This window comes from Mytilus edulis, chromosome 13, assembly GCF_963676685.1.
Source record: "Mytilus edulis chromosome 13, xbMytEdul2.2, whole genome shotgun sequence".
Classification (NCBI taxonomy): Eukaryota; Metazoa; Mollusca; class Bivalvia; order Mytilida; family Mytilidae; genus Mytilus; species Mytilus edulis.
The window spans coordinates 52,482,512-52,503,179 of record NC_092356.1 but is presented as its reverse complement, the minus strand read 5'-3'; the positions used below and the strand labels follow the sequence as shown (position 1 = coordinate 52,503,179).

General features: G+C 31.6%; 2 protein-coding genes across 2 annotated transcripts in view; both read left to right on the top strand.

The window, feature by feature from the left end:
* The window catches only part of LOC139501771 (death-associated protein kinase 1-like), a 203,931-nt gene that overhangs the window by 10,498 nt on the left and 172,765 nt on the right, over positions 1 to 20,668 (top strand). The gene's annotated exons all lie outside the window — the stretch shown is intronic.
* LOC139502350 (complement C1q-like protein 4) lies at positions 2,699 to 7,149 on the top strand. The gene is made up of 3 exons (XM_071291811.1): positions 2,699 to 2,863; positions 4,997 to 5,080; positions 6,744 to 7,149. Exons 1-3 carry the CDS (start codon positions 2,719 to 2,721, stop codon positions 7,139 to 7,141), a joined length of 627 nt encoding a protein of 208 aa, XP_071147912.1. The 5' UTR covers positions 2,699 to 2,718; the 3' UTR covers positions 7,142 to 7,149.

The window sequence follows — 20,668 nt, the reverse complement described above, 5'->3', positions numbered from 1 at the left end:
GCTGTTAGAAATTTTTAAGTTTTACCTCAGAAAGCCAAGATATTTATTTGCATATGATATGATGTTGTCGTAGTGATTGTTCCATTTTAAGTTAGACTGTAGGGTTATGTCGAGATATTTTGCAGATGTCTGTATGTGTCATCTTTTCAGGATTGTGATAATTGTATTGGATGTATGCAGAAAGAATCTGACGTGAAGCTTGTAAAATTATGTGATGATCCAGAAGCTGGAAATTGTGTCAAGTGCTTTTGTCGACTTATATGGTGTTTAGAATGTATTGGTAAATGGTTTGCAAGTCGTCATAATCAACAAAGACCTGAAATATGGATGAGTGTAAAATCTCTCTGTCCTACATGCTAAGCAACATTTTGTGTTTTAGATGACTGTAAAATTGTTAAATAAATGTTAAAATATTAAAAGATTGTGTTTCAAAAATTGCATCCAAAAAATTGTGTAGGAAAAAGCTTGTTCAAATTTCATTTGACATGATACGTGTCACTTGAAACCCCTGTTTACTGGGAAAAGAATGATCATTCAGGATCATTTAAGAATTCTGAAAATAGATTTATTCAGTACTTTTTAAAACTTTTTTCTTTGTAAATAATCAGCGTTTCAATTTTGGTATTTGTTATTTGGAAAATGTATTATTATCTTCAAGTTATGTTCTAATTCTAACAAAAGATTTAGGGCACACTTACATGGTGTAACAATTAAACATGGGAAGTCAGTTGCATCTCAGTCCCAGCAACTAGCTCTTTTAAGAAAAATATAGTAAGTCTATGTTTATTTTTTAACATGCACCACTTGGTTTATTACAAATAAGAAACAAGCAGGTTATAATAAATAGTGTGCACCCCACACAACAATAGAGGTTATTTTCAAATCACCTTTCCTTCAGTCAGTTCCTCCAACAAATGTTCAAAATTTTTTTAATAGGCATTGCTGACCAGAAAAAACTTCATATCTAGTCTGCAACATGACCATGGTAGGTTGTCATGATAACTTATTTCTGCTTTTCTGATACGTGTACTTTGAATTCCGATTAAGAAATGCTGATATTTGTAGTATTGTGCATTCTCGTTTAACTTTCTAAAAGTAAAATAGCTGCAAGTATTCAAAAACAATATTCATCTTAAACTTGTATGAAATACTTGCCACTGGACATTAAGAAAACATCAATTCATCAATCATATACAATAAAGTTATTCAAAAATCTATCTTTAAGGTGGCAGTTGTGTATTTATTAGTATCTTGTAGTAATAATTTATCAAAATGCATTCATAAATGTTGATGGGCATATTTCATACATGGAAATAGTTTCTGAATGACATTTGTACCTGAGATTATTCTTATTTCGGGTAAGAAATGTGTCTTTCATTTAAAATCAGGAATCCTATTTTTATATGAATAAATTATTGTAGTTTCTGATGCTCTTATGAGGCCAAAAAAGTAATGCCAAAAATCTATTTTAAATTTCAAAAAGAATCCATATTTGCACACTAAATGATGTAATGTTTGTCATGCCTGCAACACAAATGCAGAATGTGAGACATAGGTATTACAAACTGGCGGCAATGGTATAAACTATTTCGATATTTTAGAAGGTAGAAGACCTTGATGCTTCATACTTTGTATGCAGATTCTATATTTTACAAAGTTTCCTTTAAAGTTAGTTGGTCATGTCCGTATCTCAGATTCTATATATAAGCAATAGGTCAAAAATGTTTGGTGTATTGAATGATTGTAAAGCGTACATGTCCCTCTTGCAGGTTTCATCTAACCTTGCCCTCAACTTAATGTTTCTTTGAATAATGTTTAGTTTTTGTGGTTTGGTCTTTTTGTCAGATACTAAAAACAATAGATCAAGTATATTTGGTGTAAATACTGATTGTAAGGTGATGCATGCCAATGCCAATGGAAATGATGTCAATTTTCAGATTGAAACCTCAGACTGATTATATATAGAAGTATCAGAGCACAGAACATTCCTAAACAAAACATACGGCCTCTGCATGTTACTTCTTCCTTAAAATGTAAACTTTTCTTATATTAAACTCGGGGTCATGTGAGAAAAGTTACATCTGTATGCATTTATCTCTTGAATTCATTTTTTTAAAATTAATATAAAATTCTTAAAAGCATAAGGATCATATCCTCAAAAAACGGAAATATGTAACTGTGTCAATGCCCTTACCACTGTGTTTATACATTAGAGAAAATGAAACTTTCATAATAGACACTCGTTAAATCTTAGTAGTTTTAATAAGTGCCAATTACCCCTAGGATTATTTAGTAAACTTTCGCGGGACAAAACTCGAGGCAAAACAGATGTATTTTTGATTCATTGAAGTTTTTGATACCACCATGTGGTTGTTTGTATAGTTTGGTTGATGTATCATTGAAGATCTTCACAAATCTTTAATTTCATTCTATGTTACGACAAATTTTTAAGGCTTTTCTATGTGCACATTTCCATCCAATGAAACAAATTACATATGGGTTATACTTCAATGAGACAACGACTCAATGATTTTAATGATAACAAAACATTTAGAGGTCAACATTTTATGTATGGTCTTCAAATATAGATCCCTCAAGTCTACAGAATAATGTCAAGTCATTGGCCAATTGAGAAGCAGATAGATAATAAATAACTATGCTAAAGAAGTGATAAGAATAACCCGATCTGTGCATACTAGAAATCAGACCTGAACAACTATGCAGTATTTCTGGATTATTTTAACAGTGTGCTATTTCGTTGAAACTGTAAATGGAGAGTTTTTCAGGACACCTAAGTTGAACTTTATTATGAAAAAACTGGACAGTTTAACCCGTGATTTTCAAGATCTTCATTCTAAATATGGTATATATGTTTCTTATTACCAGTGTATGAATAGTTGACAATGGTTGATATGTTATAGTCTAACTTTTGCGATAATCAAAATAGTTTCTTTTGAAGTTTCATTATAGTCAGTATAATATAGAGAATGGAAATGGGGAATGTGTCAAAGAGACAACAGCCTGAACAAAGAGTAAGACAAAGCCTAAAGCATATTATTTATTGCTAAATAAGATATTGAGTTTTGCTAGAACAGATTAGGAGAAGGTCATGTTTTTCTCTGACTGTTAATAAAGTCTTGTAATTTTCTGTGTAATTTGGTCTCTTGTAGGGAGTTGTCTCATTGGCAATCATACCGCATCTTTTTTTTATATGTACAGTTAAATCCCTTGAATGTTAGATATGTTCTGATTTAAATTTTAGTCTTAAATTCATTATTTTGTTACTAGCTGATGATTTTAAACTAGCTTTCGGTAACTGCAAGAAATCTCAGCTCTGTACTTAGTGTCTTTTGTGTTGTTGTGTATTGTTTTGTGCTTTGTATCGACTTGGCCCGCACCTACGATAGTAAGGGACATTATATTTTCTGGTGCGTGCGTCCATTCGTCCGTTCGTTCTTCCATCCACCTGTCCCGCTTCAGGTTAAAAATTTTGGTCCAGGTCGTTTTTGTAGAAGTATAATTCAAATCAAATTGAAACTTAGTACAATGTTCCTTATGATATGCTCTTTCCAATTGGAATTTCAAATTAGAGTTTTTACCCCAATTTCACAGTTTATTGAACATAGAAATTATAATACGAGTGGGGCATCCGCGTACTATGGACACATTCTTGTTTCTTATGTTGTCACATCAAGGGAAAGGTTGGGTGCCCGCAAACATGTTTAACCATGGACACATTATGTCTGTGCCTGTCCCAAATCTGGAGCCTGTTATTCAGTAATTGTCGCTTTAAAAGATCACCATACGGTATAAGATTTGCTTTATTTTGAAGTGTTTTGCTGAAGTAAGGAAACTGAAAATTAACTTTATTGATTAATTGAGTAATATAGATTTGCAAATATACCGGTGTAATGTAACCCCCCCCCCCCCCCCCCTCCCCGAATTTCCCCTTTGGTAATCACTTGCGTGATTTTTTCCAGCGGGAAATTAAATTTTGAATCATTCCTATTCTTCCCAAAAAAAAAGGTAGGCTTTACGTGTGCAAACAGCCAATTTTCTTGATGCCAATACCTTAATTTTTTTATAAATATTTCGTATTGACTTCACAAATAATAGATGATGGTCTTGAAGTATAAATGCTAAGTACTGACTTTGTTTTTCATCTGCATTACGTGATATAGTACTAGTGTTCTTTATTATTTATCATTGTATATTTCTTACTTTCACTCCATTGTGTTATTGTGCTATGGTAAGTTTTAGCTCACCCGGTCCAAAGGGCCAAGTAAGCTTTTCTCATCACTTGGTGTCCGTCGTTACAATTGTACAATTGATAAAAATGTTCTTATCTAAAACTACTGGACCAAATTTTACCAGACATGGCCACAATCATCATTAGGGTATGTAGTTTGAAAAATGTGTCCGATGATCCGCACCGCTAACCAAGATGGCATCCATGGCTAAAAATAGAACATAGGGGTAAAATGTGTAATGGAACGGATATTACGAAGACAGTACAACATTACCCACTGCGATACGCAAAAAAAGGATTTCAGAACATCCGATGCGATTGGATTCCTGCTAAGCACTTACAAAAATGTTCTAACTTTAGCAATACTTTGTATGTGCCTGTCCCAAATGAGAGAATGGTAACTAAAAAATTTATGAATAATTTAAAATTTCCAACTGAAATCGCCGATGATGCTAAAAGAAAGGATTATGAGCTTCTATTGCTACTAGAGAGGGACATATGCCTAATCCTACATACTTTCGTTTGGGAGGAAAACTTGGAGTGTGCCATTTTTTCTGGGGGACAGATTTGCATGGGGGAATGGATATAGGACAGTGGCACAATGCAATTACAAATGTCAGTGACAAGATCCCTTTTTCAAACCGGTTTTAGCCAATTCGGGCCGAAAAGCATAAAGCTGATAAAGTCAGAATAACTATTTAAATAGTTGACATTTGTTTTAGACATGTATATCTGATTAATTTACAGAAAGCTTAGAGGCTGAAAATGTGAACATAAAAAGGGAATTTGCTACTGATAAAAGAAAAAGACTGCTAGAAACTAGGCTCAAAGGTAAGTAGAGATTTTGGTGAAGAAAACACTTATTTAAACAAAAACAAAAATCACAAGCATGACATGTTATTATATGAAATTAGAATGTATTTCAGCAGACACTATTGAGAGCAGATGTTTATGAAAAAACAATATAAAGAGTTTTAGATTTATAAAACCATAGCAGTCAGGATTCTACTTCGTCAAATTATCTCCCCATTACGCCAGTCGTAGAAATGGAAGCCATTGTAGGGATGACGCAATGCAAATTTTGCTCTTGAAAACCGATAAATTTATCCGCATAGCACCATTACGATCCTTATATGTCAATTGTATTTTAAAAGACAAATGTTTCTACTAGCTAATGAGCATCAGTTAATGATCTTGTCTGCATTGATTCAACTTAGAATTATTGTCTAATCGGTTGTCAGGTGGAATTTTTGAAAATTCATAAATATTTGAAAAAATTCTAAATAAATATTTCGTGGAAGGGCAAACTAGATTTAGTGGTTGAAGACTATAAACCTTAGTTATCACACACAAAAAAATATTGATTTTCGAAGATATGCATTTTCATCATCCAACTTGAAAGACAGTCGTCAAGTACTTTTAGTAAAAAAAAATAGCTATTCGAACACACTTACTATTATTCATTAGATAGGTATTCCACTTGACCCATATATTTCATATTTTAGTACCGTGATTTTTTAGGTTATAAAGTCAACCTGTAGCTTTGATATATAAAAATGATAGAATCTGAAGCGAGATGATGTATCAAATATTCTTGCTTTGTACGTTTGCAAGACAAAATATTCAACTCAAACACGCCCTAACATAGAAAGGTGCACTCGATTTTCTCTTTTCGATACAATTGTAACCCCTTTTTTAGAATTTTTTCTTGAGTCACATAATGGAAGGGCAGGCACGAAAATTACTGAACTTATAGATTGATATGTTCTCCGTCCGTAGTATTTTTTGTCACAACCATCGGAGGTTATGCATTTTCTACATCCAACTTGATAGATACCCATGTCGTCGACTTGATATATAATTGTTCTGCTTAACTATGTAATAGATAAATTGAAACCTTATGCAAATGGCGTTTTTAAAATAGAACACTTCGTAATTGAGAGGAAAATTGTCATTTTATTTGTTTCTATTAAAAAGAAATTTGTTACTATAGTAAACATAACAGTAAGCATTTATCGCCTTCTCTAACAAAGAGCTTCGATTCTTTTGTTCTATTTAAACCGGGTTTCCGCCTGATAGGGACAACCCCGAATGCGGTGAGGTATGCAATTCAAGTTGTTTACAATACAATGATTTTAGATTAAGAACCGGATTTACATACACACAAAAAAATCATATCCTGCAAATACCGCACCACTGGCTAAAGTTAATTATTGAGTCTCTTTTTTCTTTATTGTAAACTCAACTCAGCTTTTAACGACCAGTTATCTTTTTATCTTTTAAAATTAAGTATAATAAAACCAATATATGATCGAGTGTGCAAATAAAATTGTAGTTTTTATTAATAAAAAATGTAACGACAGCTTATCTAGATCTGGTTTTTAAATTTTTGTTATTCTAAAGCTGCCATACATTAACGAAACATCATGAAATGAAGCAGTGTTTCAGAAATAGTCTTGAAGTAAAACAAACTTTATGTATGATTTGCTTATAGAAAGAAGCCAAAGTACCGTTGGGTTCTACGCTAGAAGAAAACAGAGTGGGCTGATAGGACTCCAACAGACGATAGTATTTGAACATATTCACGAAAATCATGGAAATGGTTATGGCTCAAGTCACGGACAATTTTCAGCGCCCGTTTCCGGTTTGTACGCATTCTCAACGACAATCTACTCTTGGAACTCTCAGAGTTTTGATTGTGAAATTGTCAAGAATGGTCAAAATTTGGGAAAGCTCCACGCACCTGCTCCGGGCTACTCATCTTCTACATTGAATGTGGTTATCTATTTGAATGTCGGCGATATGGTTTGGGTCCGACATACTGGTTCCACGCCACAGGATCTAAATGCAAATGATTATTCTACCTTTTCAGGGTTTCTAATTTCAATTTAGATATTAAATGCATCTGTATTTGTCTTAGAATTAATTGTTACTTGACATATTATTATAGGGTAGACGGTCCGTAAATGAGCAAATGAAAACACATTTATTAAAAACAGAATAAGAAAAAAATCTAGAGATTGCATACACAAATTGTAAGCTACAAATTAGAACACCGTTTTGATAAATTGTGAATCTATTCAACTAAGAAAAAATGAAATAAATAAATAAACCATCATAATTTCTATACAGCACGTATATCACTCATTATTTTATAAACTTGAATTACAATAAATATATACTGCTAGCTTAGATTCGTCTGGCGAATAACAAGGTTTTCGCTGAGTAACCCCTTATCTATTGCGTTGGGGTTTTTTTTCTTTTGAAGAGTTTGGTGTTTTAATGCAGATCTTGAATCGTCTGTATTCGGAATTAATATACATTATAGAAATAGAACAGCATGGTTTGTTTTTTCAGCATAAAGTTACGTCTAGACATCTGACTATTGTTTAGTGAAGTAACTACTAGCATATATATATTTTTATTGTTGCTTTGTGTCAACTTTTTCTATGGTATTTATTTTTGGGTGCTTCTAGAAGTACCAATCTATGCAGTTATAACATTCTTTACTCATTTTTTTTATATCAGGTGTGACCTTGAAGGCCATACCGGAGTTATGTTGCCGCAGAAATTTCTCTCATTACGTTTAATACCAAGATTTATCCGATTGCAAAACGATCTTACCACGCTTCTTCTACGATTATAGCACGGTCCTACCTCGATCATAGGACACGTTCATACCGCGATTTTACAATGATGTGATGGCAAGTTAAATACCAGACGACAAGTCTCAATAGAGTATCTGTCTTCTTGATTCTTCGACCAACTGTTTTGAGAAGTTCATCGAACATCACTTGGGGCATTTTATAAAAAAAAATAAAGAAGGGACGTTCATCCTCGATTCGTAACTCGTTCATCAACTGATCACAATGATCAAACTGGAGTATCCTTTCACTTGATAACCACGGACGAACCCAACAGGACCTACGCCGTCTTAAATGTTTTATTCTTCTTCTTCTTTGCTCTCTATATAACAATATCATGGCCTGGTCATTAATATTTTGTATCCGTGATTGTAGAAGCATTACTACATGTACATGGTGTTGTCTTTCCATGGTTCAATTGAAATTGATGTTTCAAACAAAATCTGGAAAGCTTTTGTATATTGAATTCAGGCACAGGGAACTAGGGAAAAGTGTCCCTTGTATATTGTGTCGTGGCATGAAATGGAGGCGTATTCCTAAAAACTGAAAGATTAATTTGGATACTATAAATTGAGAATGTTTTGCGATGGCAATTTGTAACTAATTGCGAACAACTTCGAAAGTGTAGAAAAAGAACCAAAACAACATGTTTTTAACACATTGTTGTCTTGGAATTACAAGAAATGTACTTTGAGACCTTTTTTGTTCTTTCTTAAAAACTTGATTATGGTTCCGAGATATACAAACCTACTGATGCTGACAGAAGGTTTGTGGATGCCAGAAATAGCAGGTTTTATCAAAATTTGATTGTTGAGAGATACTAAAAGTGAATTGATTGACAAAGTTAATGGTAGAGAAAAAGTGTGTAAAGGATCGAAATGTCAGTCCTCTGTTTCTATGTATGCCCTCTTCAAACATCCGCAATACACCTGTAACGTTGTAAAGGCTAGGAATAGAACAAACATATTGGGAAATCAACTCATCTTTTATATTATATATTTTCCTTTCTGGTAACCAACAAAATAAATAAGGACCAATTCGAGTACACATAGTCACGCCATCTGTACTATTCTCCGCTCAAATGAAAATATTGAGGAAACGATTCAAAATTTACGTGTTTTGATGCTTTGTCTATCGTTGAATAGCACAAAGCGACTACTTGGTGTATTTGGTTACCTTTTACCCCTACCAAGGGTTTGTATCCTTCTCTTCGTGTTTCTGTTTTGTCACGAGTAATTCAAAATTTACACGAGCATATATACGAACATATTTTAATATGCTTGCATATAAAATAATATCACAACACGTGTTAAACCGTAGAATATTTAATGGTCTAAATTGATGTTTTTTTGTAACCTCGTTTCTCTTATATCCAGTCGTATAATCCTTTTAGGAAGATGATACTTAGATTTTTTAAATAATGAATCATTGATTATGAATTCAAGATTTCTTGTGATAAAAGTAAAATTAGAACGATTATACTTAATGTCAGCATGTCATATTGAAATTGTCTTCAAATAGAATTCATGAATCACACGCGTTGGAGTAACGAATATGATATTTCATAAATTACATGTAATCAGATTGTTGGCTGATTAATGATTACAATGATTACTTGAAAAATGTAATCGATTACAGATGATTTACAATTACAATTATACCAAGTCTGATTATATACAATATGGTTTAGCCACTATGCTAAATTCGAAATGACAATACTTTTTTATAGAAACTTGTTTTCAAAAAATGCTATTTTGATGGGAGCATAGAGCATAATAAAAACAAATATCGAAACGTTAATTTATAAATTACATTTGCTTTTTGAATGCGATAATCGTTAAAAATAAATCGGAAATACATTTTTGTTTTCATTTATGCTGAAGATTTTTTACCTTACTAGTAAATTGCATTTATTCTGTAAAAGACTTTGATAAGGAAATAAATCTTAACATTCCGAACAAGGAATGGAAAATGAATAATAAAAATTAAATTGTCTATTTGTCCAATTATATATTACATATATTACGTAATGAAAATATTTGTTTTGTCTTGATGTTGTAATCTACTTAAGGGTGCACTAATAAAGTCAGCCTCTAAAAAAGTTCATCAGAATAGTTGATCGTAATCGAATATCTGCTCCAAATATTCAAATCACATTTCATATCTTGTCCTTGATTGCAACATTAACAAAGAGACATAACTCCGAATTAGTGTGAACCATAGGGAACTGGACCTGCTAATACTTCCTTATATTAAGATATCCCTCAGTGTAGTAAGGGGGTTTGTGTTCATAGTTTTATATTCATTTTTTTTTTAGATATTTATCCTTTATTGATCTTTTGAGATTTGTATGCAATGACATCATTTCAGCCAGGATCCTACTGCTGCACAAAAAAATCCCCATTACGCCAGCTTATTTTAAAAATCGTTTAAATGAAATGTAGTGATGACTTGCTGCCAATTTAGCTCTTGAAAACCGATAAATTTATCCACATAACACTATTAAGATTCTTATATGCCAGTTGTATTTTAAAAGACAATTGTATCTACAAGATATTGATCATCATATTATGTACTTTTCTGCATTTAGTCAATTTAAAACTGTCTGATTGGTTGCAATATGTAATTTTCAAAAGTTCGAAGACGTTTTGAACAAATCTGATTCAATATTTTGTGGAAAGACAGACTACAAACATCATCAGATTGAAGACTAAAAACCCTTGATTATGCACACATTTTGCATTTTTAAGATCCTCTTGACATGTCTGTTGTCATGTACTTTGGATAAAGTAATTGATATTTTATCACACCGACTCTGTTGTTTTTACAAAATTGGTGACCACCTGTGCCCAACTTTGGTTGATGGTTACATAAAATGGGTCTTAATTATTTAACTTGACCAATATATTTCATTTTTTAGTACTGTTATTTTAAAAAAGCGCAACCTATAGCTTAAATATTCGACTTTCTCTTTTTGATAAAGTTATTGCTCATTTTTAAGATTTTTTCCAAAAATAACTGTCTCTTAGGGTAGATATGCAAATTTATGAATTAAAAAGGACAATCGTTCATCATTTTGTGGCATTTATTTCGGCGGAATTTATGCTTATACACATAAAAAATCGAATGTATTTGCACGTACAGCAATTGACTGTTTTATGAACGTTTGTCTATAATTCAAAATTTTACAAATATCTCGAAGCTTGATATTATAATTTAAGTATAAACACGTACATAAGATGCTAAAAATCCTAAATTGTTCGCCTTGTTATACAAACTTTTACAACCCACAAAAACAGATGTTAAGAATTGAATGCTTCTTTTTGTAAATTTATTGGGGTGTAAAATCGTTGACCGAAGTACATTTTGTATGAAGCGCGGAAGCGCTTCATACTAAAAATGTGCGCACGGTCAACGCTTTTACAACCCTATAAAGTTACAAAAAGAAGCATTCAATACTTATAATTACATATTTTAGGATCTGATCATGAAAACACGAATTTTACAATTTTTGTATTTTATTTACCTGTGCACTTTTTTGTGGGACCACGTGTTATCATGAATGAAAAGTTTTATTGAGTGATGCAAGTGCTTACGGAATAACAATGGATGTGCAATTAGCCAATCAAAATAAAGTATTATAATGAAACATACATCTAATGTAATTATTTAACAATGCAATTATACCAATTGGCTGTATTACCTTCTCTAACAATGAATTCAATTTCTTTTGATTTAATTTCAACTTGGTATACGCCTAGTATGGGAGCTTTAAACCTCCATGTAGTTTTTTCAATTATAATGGGGGTTTTGTTGTTTTATAAAAGGATATGGTTCCATAGAAGGATTTGGTTTCTGTTACATATATTCCAAAACTTTATATATTGATACTTTTTATAAGAGTGTCTTTGGTTGGAGACTGTATGTTGCACTTCACTTTTTACCTGTATGTACTGTCACTTACACACATCTCTTTTGATTCAAATGAAACTATGATAAATTCAAAATTAGGATAACGTTATCTCGTGTTTGTTGTTGGTGTCTCATTTAGACTTGATATTTTAACAATTTCAATTTTAATGGCAACACTAATCACTCAATATAATAAACGGGTGACATCAATTTCGGATAAAGTACCGTAACTTGTGCACATTTCTAGTACAAATATTCATGTGAACTAGCGGCATGAATTATTTATAAAAGTACTATTTTTCGAATATCAGCAAACCAATTTTCATGAATTTAAGTTCAAGATTGTTAAACTTTCTTGACATAACTGATAAAAATGTCAAGCCAAACTGGCCCACTTATTTTGTTAGTTGCACATGTCAAAACCACACGTACTACATATATATGATTACATAATATTACCTTCTGCTATACCAAACATTTATTGAAAGCATTCTTTTGAAAATGTTCCCACATTTGAAAGATGTATTATGAAACCAAACAAAATATAAACGTTTTTTTTTCTTTTCTGGTATACCTCTTGATCATCTTGTGTATTATTGTCTTTCATTCTAGTGTATGTGCTTTGTTTATAGAGTATATATATATATATATGTAACGGAGATGCGCAGCTGTGTTATGATCTCCCTTTGCTAAACACGGAATGACGCAAAATGAACTATTTCACTGTCGGAGAAAGGAATAATAAAGTGTATATTGAGATTATCATTATGTATATGTTTTGTTTGAATTGACTCTAACGCGGGTAGGTTAATGCGGTTTCAAATCATTTTTGACGATTTTTGGTGATTGCATCGAAATCTCATCTATTACGTCATTTTCGAAACTAAACGAATTTTGATTGGCTCAATCCATATCCAACTATCTCGGTCATCACGTGACTTTTACACTTAAGTTGTATATTTTTAATGGCCGACAGATTATCCATGAAAGTGAACGGGTACATAAATAAAACGGTCATAACTTTTTTGTTATAATGTATATTTTTCCTTCTAACCCCGCGTTTTACAGTTTATAAATTTTTACAATTAAATATGTTTTAAGTTTCAGTTCAGAAATATGATTTCGTGCTTCGAAATAAGTTTGAAAATTGAGGTGACATAGCCACACAGCCGCCGTTGACATCTTCGTAAAAACTTGACAAAATTGCAATGGGACCTTTTTGTAAAATCAATTTTCTCAACTAGTTTATTGTTGCTTATATCCTTCCAACCCCTTAACAGATCGACAACATATTTATTTAAAGTAAATCCCAAACCATATCAGTTCAGGTATTAAACTTTTTGCTTCGAAGTTTGTTTGAAAAGTTCATATTTTGGCAGTCCTCATTAATATTTTCAAAATGGCGGCCACTTGTTGAAGGTTCACAACGACACGACATGCCAGTATTCATTTAGTTATACATCGGAAAGTAATATTTCAAATATTTATCAAAGTGTGTCTTTTTGTACTTAAGAAATTTCTTTTTCACATGTTCCTCAATATATTTATAAGAAACAGTCTCTTACTAAAAATAACTTGAGATTTACATGCACCGACTATGCAGTTTACATGAACATTGATAGCGTGGGTCGACATGGGAATATATATTTTTGTAGATTTTTACGATGAAAATCGAAAAATTGTTATATGCATCTCTTTTCAATAATTGTCTTACCTTAATGCAGCATAGAATTAAACATTATTTCCCTCTGTGAAAGTGGAAACATGCTATTTGTTTTGATACAATTTCGAAGTTACATATAACAAAATGGCGACCAAATAATTTCAAACGTAGACGATGTTCGACACTTATTTTGCACATGCAAATAATTCAATAAGATTTAACTGTTTTTATTGCAATTAAACATGACACGTTATTGTAACTCGTATGATAATTAATAAAGCTAGATTGTGGAGTATTAACTAAGTCATCAACGTGATCAAAGAAAACAAACATGGCAAAGTGGCCTAATCACGATGTAAGTTTTGACAAGACTTAATATAAGATTAGTATTATAGATCATTATACGATTGTTTATGAAATCATTTTATGATAATATTTTATATCAACGAAAGGAAACAACGGATGGATTGTAACAAAGATGCAATATCTATATATCTATATATATTTTGAAATCATTACATGGGTAACCAGTACATTTTACATAATCATAATTAAACCAGTCACATACAGAGTTATCGAACCTAATTATGACTGGAATAGTTGCATATGCGGACGTTGGGAGAATTTGCTATGGAATGGTGATTTTTTGGCTACATCGAGATCAAAAATTTATCAACTTGTTGTTTTTCGACAACATCATTGCGTTATTAACACTATCTTCAAACATGACCGTTGCTCCCTTGAACACTTACAGTTTTGAGTAAGAAAATCGCCAAAAACTAAGACTCATCAACGTCTATGTTTAGCTTGTCACGTCACACTCATTATCATCATCTGTTGAGCACCTTGTCAAAGAAGTCGACACATGGAAATCACAATGGAAAGGAGGATTTTGCATACATTTTGAGGTAAATACGTTGTAAATTGTAACTCTTTATCATCGGTACCCATTTCTTCTCATTGAATTTGTTGAAGTGAATCAAAACATTCATAATTCGTCATTAATTTCGATAACCGACGACGAAAACCGTTGACCTATGAATCAATCAATGAAGCAATAAAGTAAGCTAAATGGAAAAAATGCTCGGAGAAAGATTGTTTTAATATTAGTTTTAGTAGACTTGATTTTTCCCGATTTTTCCCATGCCAACTGTTACATAATAGTTACCTCCCCCCTTTAATTCTCCCTTGGTTCAGTGTATGCAATAAATTAAAACTATTCATTTATGTATACATAACTCCTTAACTTTGGTAGCAAGGGGTACACCTCCTATATTATCATATATACCCAGTCTACCTCTCCTTAATAGGCTTAGTCATTTTTTTTATACTTTTATACACCACCCACACAAAGTCCACAAATGAACAGTGTTGGTGTTTTTACATGTTAAACAGAGAATGACATTGTTTCAATTCAGAATGATTTTTTTTTAATTCTGATTTAACTAAAGCATGAATGTATATAAATATAAAACTTGGATTTGTTTCACAAATAGTAATTTATATATTCATTGTCATTTCTAAGTTTATGAGAAAATACCAGTCACACAAAGACAAAGATATATAAATGCATGTACAAACAAATAAAAGGTACTATTAAGTCATATTTCAGTTAACAGGCTACTGAGATTTTACAAAATGAGAGAATTGGCTCATCACAGTTAATATATTATCTAATTTAATTTTTAGTTTAAGATATGAAAATTTTAAATTGATCACCACTTGCATTCAATTGACATTTTAAAGACTATTTATTACTTGTAGGATTTGCTTGATATTAACTATAAAAATGTTATAATCCAAATAAGTGACTTTAAAAGTTGTCAATCTACATTGATGTAAATATTTCAATATCATACAGATTAAATTAACCTAACAGGAATTTTTTTTTAAATATTTGCCACTGGACGTTAAGCAACCAACAATCAATCTTTTTTTTTTAAATATCTCCTATATTGCCTATTTCCTACATGTTTTAAAAAAATCTTTTGGTGTGTTTATTGCTTTTAAAATTTTGGTTATGCAATTTTATATTTGTCTTTTGCAGAATTTGTATTCACTGTTTTTTTTTTTACTGCTTCCAAGTGATTTGACATGTAGGAAGTCTGCATTATCATGTAAGCATTCAAATATTATATTATTGTTACTGACACTTATTTTATAGTCACATGAAGTGATATGAAAGCTATTTAAAGATTAATTGCTTATGAGTTTAGATTAATCTGTCTATAATAATATTTTTTGTGTTAAGAAAGTAAACAAACATGGCAATTATTTTATTACAAACATGTAAGTTCACTATTGGTTTTACCAACCACTACTGATACTAAGGGCTTAGGCTATTAAGCTTACTAAAATTTGATTATATTGAAGTTCTCTTTTTGTAACAGAATAAGAATAAGATGATTTTTATGTTCAAGATATTAATAACAGGGCACTTTTAGAGCATATAAATCAAGTACAATGATTGAAGTAATAGATATTATGCATATACTAGTATATATAGCAATGGGGCTTATAAATTAAATATATTGTGTATAATAATATCATTTTTTTTTGCAGGATTTTAAGATGAATGAGAAACAATGGCTACTTCCAATACAATAGCATATTTGATAAAATAAATAAGACACAAGGACTGCACTTGTCATTCTAAGGAAGATCAACAAATGAAACACAAACAAGGATATTATTTTCCTGTACATGAGATATAAAGAGAAAAGTAATTTTCCTGAAAAGACTCTTTACTTATACATATGTGTGACTAAATGAATGGAATCAAGACTGTTTTAACTGTGCTAAAAGGAATACAAATTAGAAGTTAATTGACTGTATAAAAAATAAGTGAGAAACAATTTTTTTCTGTATGAAAAAGCAGGTTCAACAAAAGGAAATAGGTTGAAATGAATGAATAACTAACTGCAACGATTCTGGAACATGTGTTTAATTCATGATCATTAAAGGAAAAATTTATAAGAAAGTGGAATACATATAGTATGTGATATTGTGTCCTAATTATCATCACTGAGGAGAGGATGTTTCACAGAACTTTTACTTCATAAATGTGTCACTGTGTACAAATTGTGATTTCATTCGGCGGTTAAAGTATATTTAGCTGTGCTCCATGGAATATTAAAATCAAAATTATTAATATTGTTTATTGATAATAATGTGAAACAAAAGCAAAAGTATTAGGAATGATGAAATGTTTTCACATACAAATTAGCAAATAGATTCATCAATTAGTTGGAAAGAGATTTTTTATTTATTATTTTTTATTCAAATATCATCTTTTCTTTACCCTGCAAAATTATTATTATATTTTCTTTAAAAAACTTTAAACCCTGTATATACCTGTATTTCTGTTTCTTATATCTTAAAAAGAAGGCACAGATTACAGCTGATTTCCTATTGCATGTAGAGCAAGACTTTGGTTACCTTGTTTGCTTTTTTGTAAAATGTACAATGATAATTTAAATAACAACCAATTGCATTCAACTTTAATATTTACAGGTTTAAGTTTGTCTATATTTATTGTTTGAAGATGACAATCTTAAGTGCTTTAAGCTTGGGTAAATGTTTATACAAACAAACAAAAAAGGCCAACCAAACTTTTACTCTACAAGCTTTAGGAAATTAGCTGTAAAAGAAAATATTCTGCAGTTTTAGAATATTTTATTCTCATAAACTAAATACAAATTCAAGTTACAGAGATAATGGTACATATATGTATACATACATATAATTAATACATGTTCTGGAGTTTTAAGTATGCTCGAATGAGACACAGAATGTTCATTGAATGTGTACATGGTGTAAAGGGAATGTGTGATGAAAATGTTGCAGGATTTGAAATATAATTAAATTTCCATTAGCTCTTGGACTATCATATTTGGTATAAATTTATTTAATAGTCCTATACTAACTGACCATCATAATTTTTTTTCTTTCTGAAATCAACATTTTTTTTCTTTAACTATGTTTTCTCTTAGTATGTGGTAATTAAATTTATTGAGAGAAAAAATAAGCAGGACATTGAATATATATATTCCATGCTGTCATTATATATGGTGTGATTGCCACTATGACCAACGACTGAATGATGTACAGTGTATGGGTCTGTGTGATTTATGAAAACTGAGCAAGATTCAAGATTTTATTGTTCACTATGACAGTTTACACTGTTACAAGAGACAAAACCCAAACATGAGAGGCACCTCATCTGACAAAATAGAAAACACAATTCAAAGAACTATCTGATTGATTGAATAGTGTTTAATAACACTTCCCACACTGTTGTGCGAATACACGGAGGTCATTTTTATTGGTAGATAAAGCTAGTGTCTGTAGAAAAATTCCGTACATAATTTTATGGCCAAAAAATACCAAACAGAAAGAAAAGGGGCTTCATACCAAGCCGATGTGTAATTATAATCATTCTGATCTATTCTCCGAGTATAATATATATTTCTTTTATTAAATAAATTGGTTATGGAGAAGATGCAACAAAAAGTACATTTGAATAAAGATCAGCAACAATTACCCGATGACTGAACATTTTATTTCTTTTTACAGAATTACTTCCCTTTGAAAGCCACTTGTGCGTTTGTAAACAATGAAGGACCCGAAAACTTATGAAACTGCGCATGTGCGTGAAGGAAGACGTTGTTGACTTTGGCTCTCCAATTTTTTTCTGGAAACAAGTTTAAAACAGACCAAATTCGTGTATTTTTTGCACACAACATATTTTTCAGAGTTACGCTACACATTGCAACTCATAAGTAGACCAAAATACTTACAGAATAGATTTTTGAAATCAGGCAATCTGATAAACAAATATCCCGCCAGTTAGATCACATGATTCAATCAGCTGAAAGGTGACTTCCGGTGTAAACAAAGCACTCTCAGTAAAAGGCCATATATGTTTCATCATTACTAACATTGCTCATTTGTGTACATATTGTGACCCAGGGAAGCAACTGGGTACGAAGATAACCTCATCTATAGCTAATACTTGTATCATATTGTGTGTTCTCACAGGTCCTGTCCAACCACTACGTCAGTAAGTCACTTTTCAACATGTCTCATCAGCAGTGTAGTATTCACGCTCACTCGCTCTCTCTGTTCATATTTGTCTTACTGTTTCAGATCACATATCACGAAATTTATTCTAAAATTGAGTATTATGAACATGTGACTAGCTCAGATATCTCTCTTAGTACATGTCAACCATTCGCATTGTCATCATTCATCTTACATGTAGATAGAAGTGAATTCTTAAGTCATGAATCAGGGTTTGGAACAAAGGTTAGCCTTAAATCATACCTTTTTTCATCAGAATATAATGAAAGGGTAACATGGCAATACCATGAGTACTATACCACCAAATGTATACCCCTATATGTCATACAAAAATTATTGTCAAAGAAACACCCCAGTGACCAATTAAAACCAAGCAAATTACTGTTGTTTTTTATACTACTCATTATAACACAATCAAATGACATTGAAAGCAACCCTGGCCCAAGCAATGACAGCACAAGATACATGTGTGGCACATGTGATGATGTTGTGACTTGGGAACACAGAGGTATCGTTTGTGAAACTTGCGATCAATGGTATCATATTGATTGTCAGAACATACACAGTAATACATATGATCTACTAAATGATAGCATGATAAGTTGGAATTGTTTAATTTGCGAAAATCCCAACTATAGCACATGTCCTTTTGACTTACATGGTGCAAGTTCATCTAATCCATTTGAAAGTCTATATCATTATTCAAATGACGACTGTGGCATGAAAACTCCAACAAACTCATTTAAACCATCTCACCAGTCTACACCAATACGTACAAATAAAACAAAAACAAATTGTAAAAAACCTTTGCGAATACTTAACATCAATTTTCAGTCTATCAAACGTAAACAACACCTTATCCAAAATATAATTGATAGCACTAAACCGGATATTGTAATCGGAACAGAAACTTGGCTCGACTCTACAATAAAAGACATTGAAATCTTTCCTGAAGAGTACACACTATACAGAAAAGACAGAAAAAACAAGCAGGGTGGCGGTGTACTCATTGCAATAAAATCAGAATTTATAAGTGATGAAGTTGAAAACCTTACACCTGATGATACATGTGAAATGGTATGGGCCAAAATTGAAATTAAGGGTAGCAGATCACTTTATATATCATCCTTTTACAACCCCAAAACATCTGATGACCAAAGCATGAAGTGGTTTGACACATCAGTTAGGAGAGCTACTCAAATAAAAAATGCAGCTATATTAATTGGAGGAGATTTTAATCTTCCAGGGTGGGATTGGAAAAACAAAATACTTAAACCAAAATCAACCCACCAAAATATACATTATGATTTTGGAAATACTTTGGATGACACAGGCTTGGTACAATTAATTGAAAATCCAACAAGAAAGGACAATATATTAGATCTCATGATAACAAACTTACCAAACCAGGTCCCACGAATTGAAATCATGCCGGGAATCTCAGACCATGACATTGTCTTTTTAGAATTCAAACTAACACCATCTAAACTAAAACAAACACCAAGAAATGTGCCGATTTACAACAAGGCAAATTGGGAAACAATGAAAAAAGAAGTAATTAACTTACAACATACTATACAGGAAAAGGTTAATACACACACTGTTGATGAACTGTGGCTAGAATTCAAAACAAAACTCAATGAACTAGTCAGTGAGCATATTCCACACAAAAAGCTAACTACAAAAAATAAAACCCCATGGGTAACGTTTGAAACAAGAAAATTAATGAAAAAGAGAGACAGACTCTATAAAAAGATGAAAAAGTCTGGAAATGACAACATGAGAAATAAGTATAAGCAAATTAAACATCAGGTACAAAAACAACTCAGACAATCATACTGGCAATACATTGAAAATATTGTAACACCAAAACCAGATGAAAACAAATTTTCCAACATGAAAAAATTTTGGTCATATATTAAAAGCAAAAAAACTGACTACAGTGGCATAACATCACTTAAGCAGAACGGGAAACTTATTACTGACACCAAACAAAAATCTGATGCACTCAACAGGCAGTTTCAATCAGTTTTCTCAGAACCAAACAAAATCACTGCTACTGAATTTGAAAACAATCAATACATGCAACAGAAAACAGCGTACCCTACCATGCCTGAC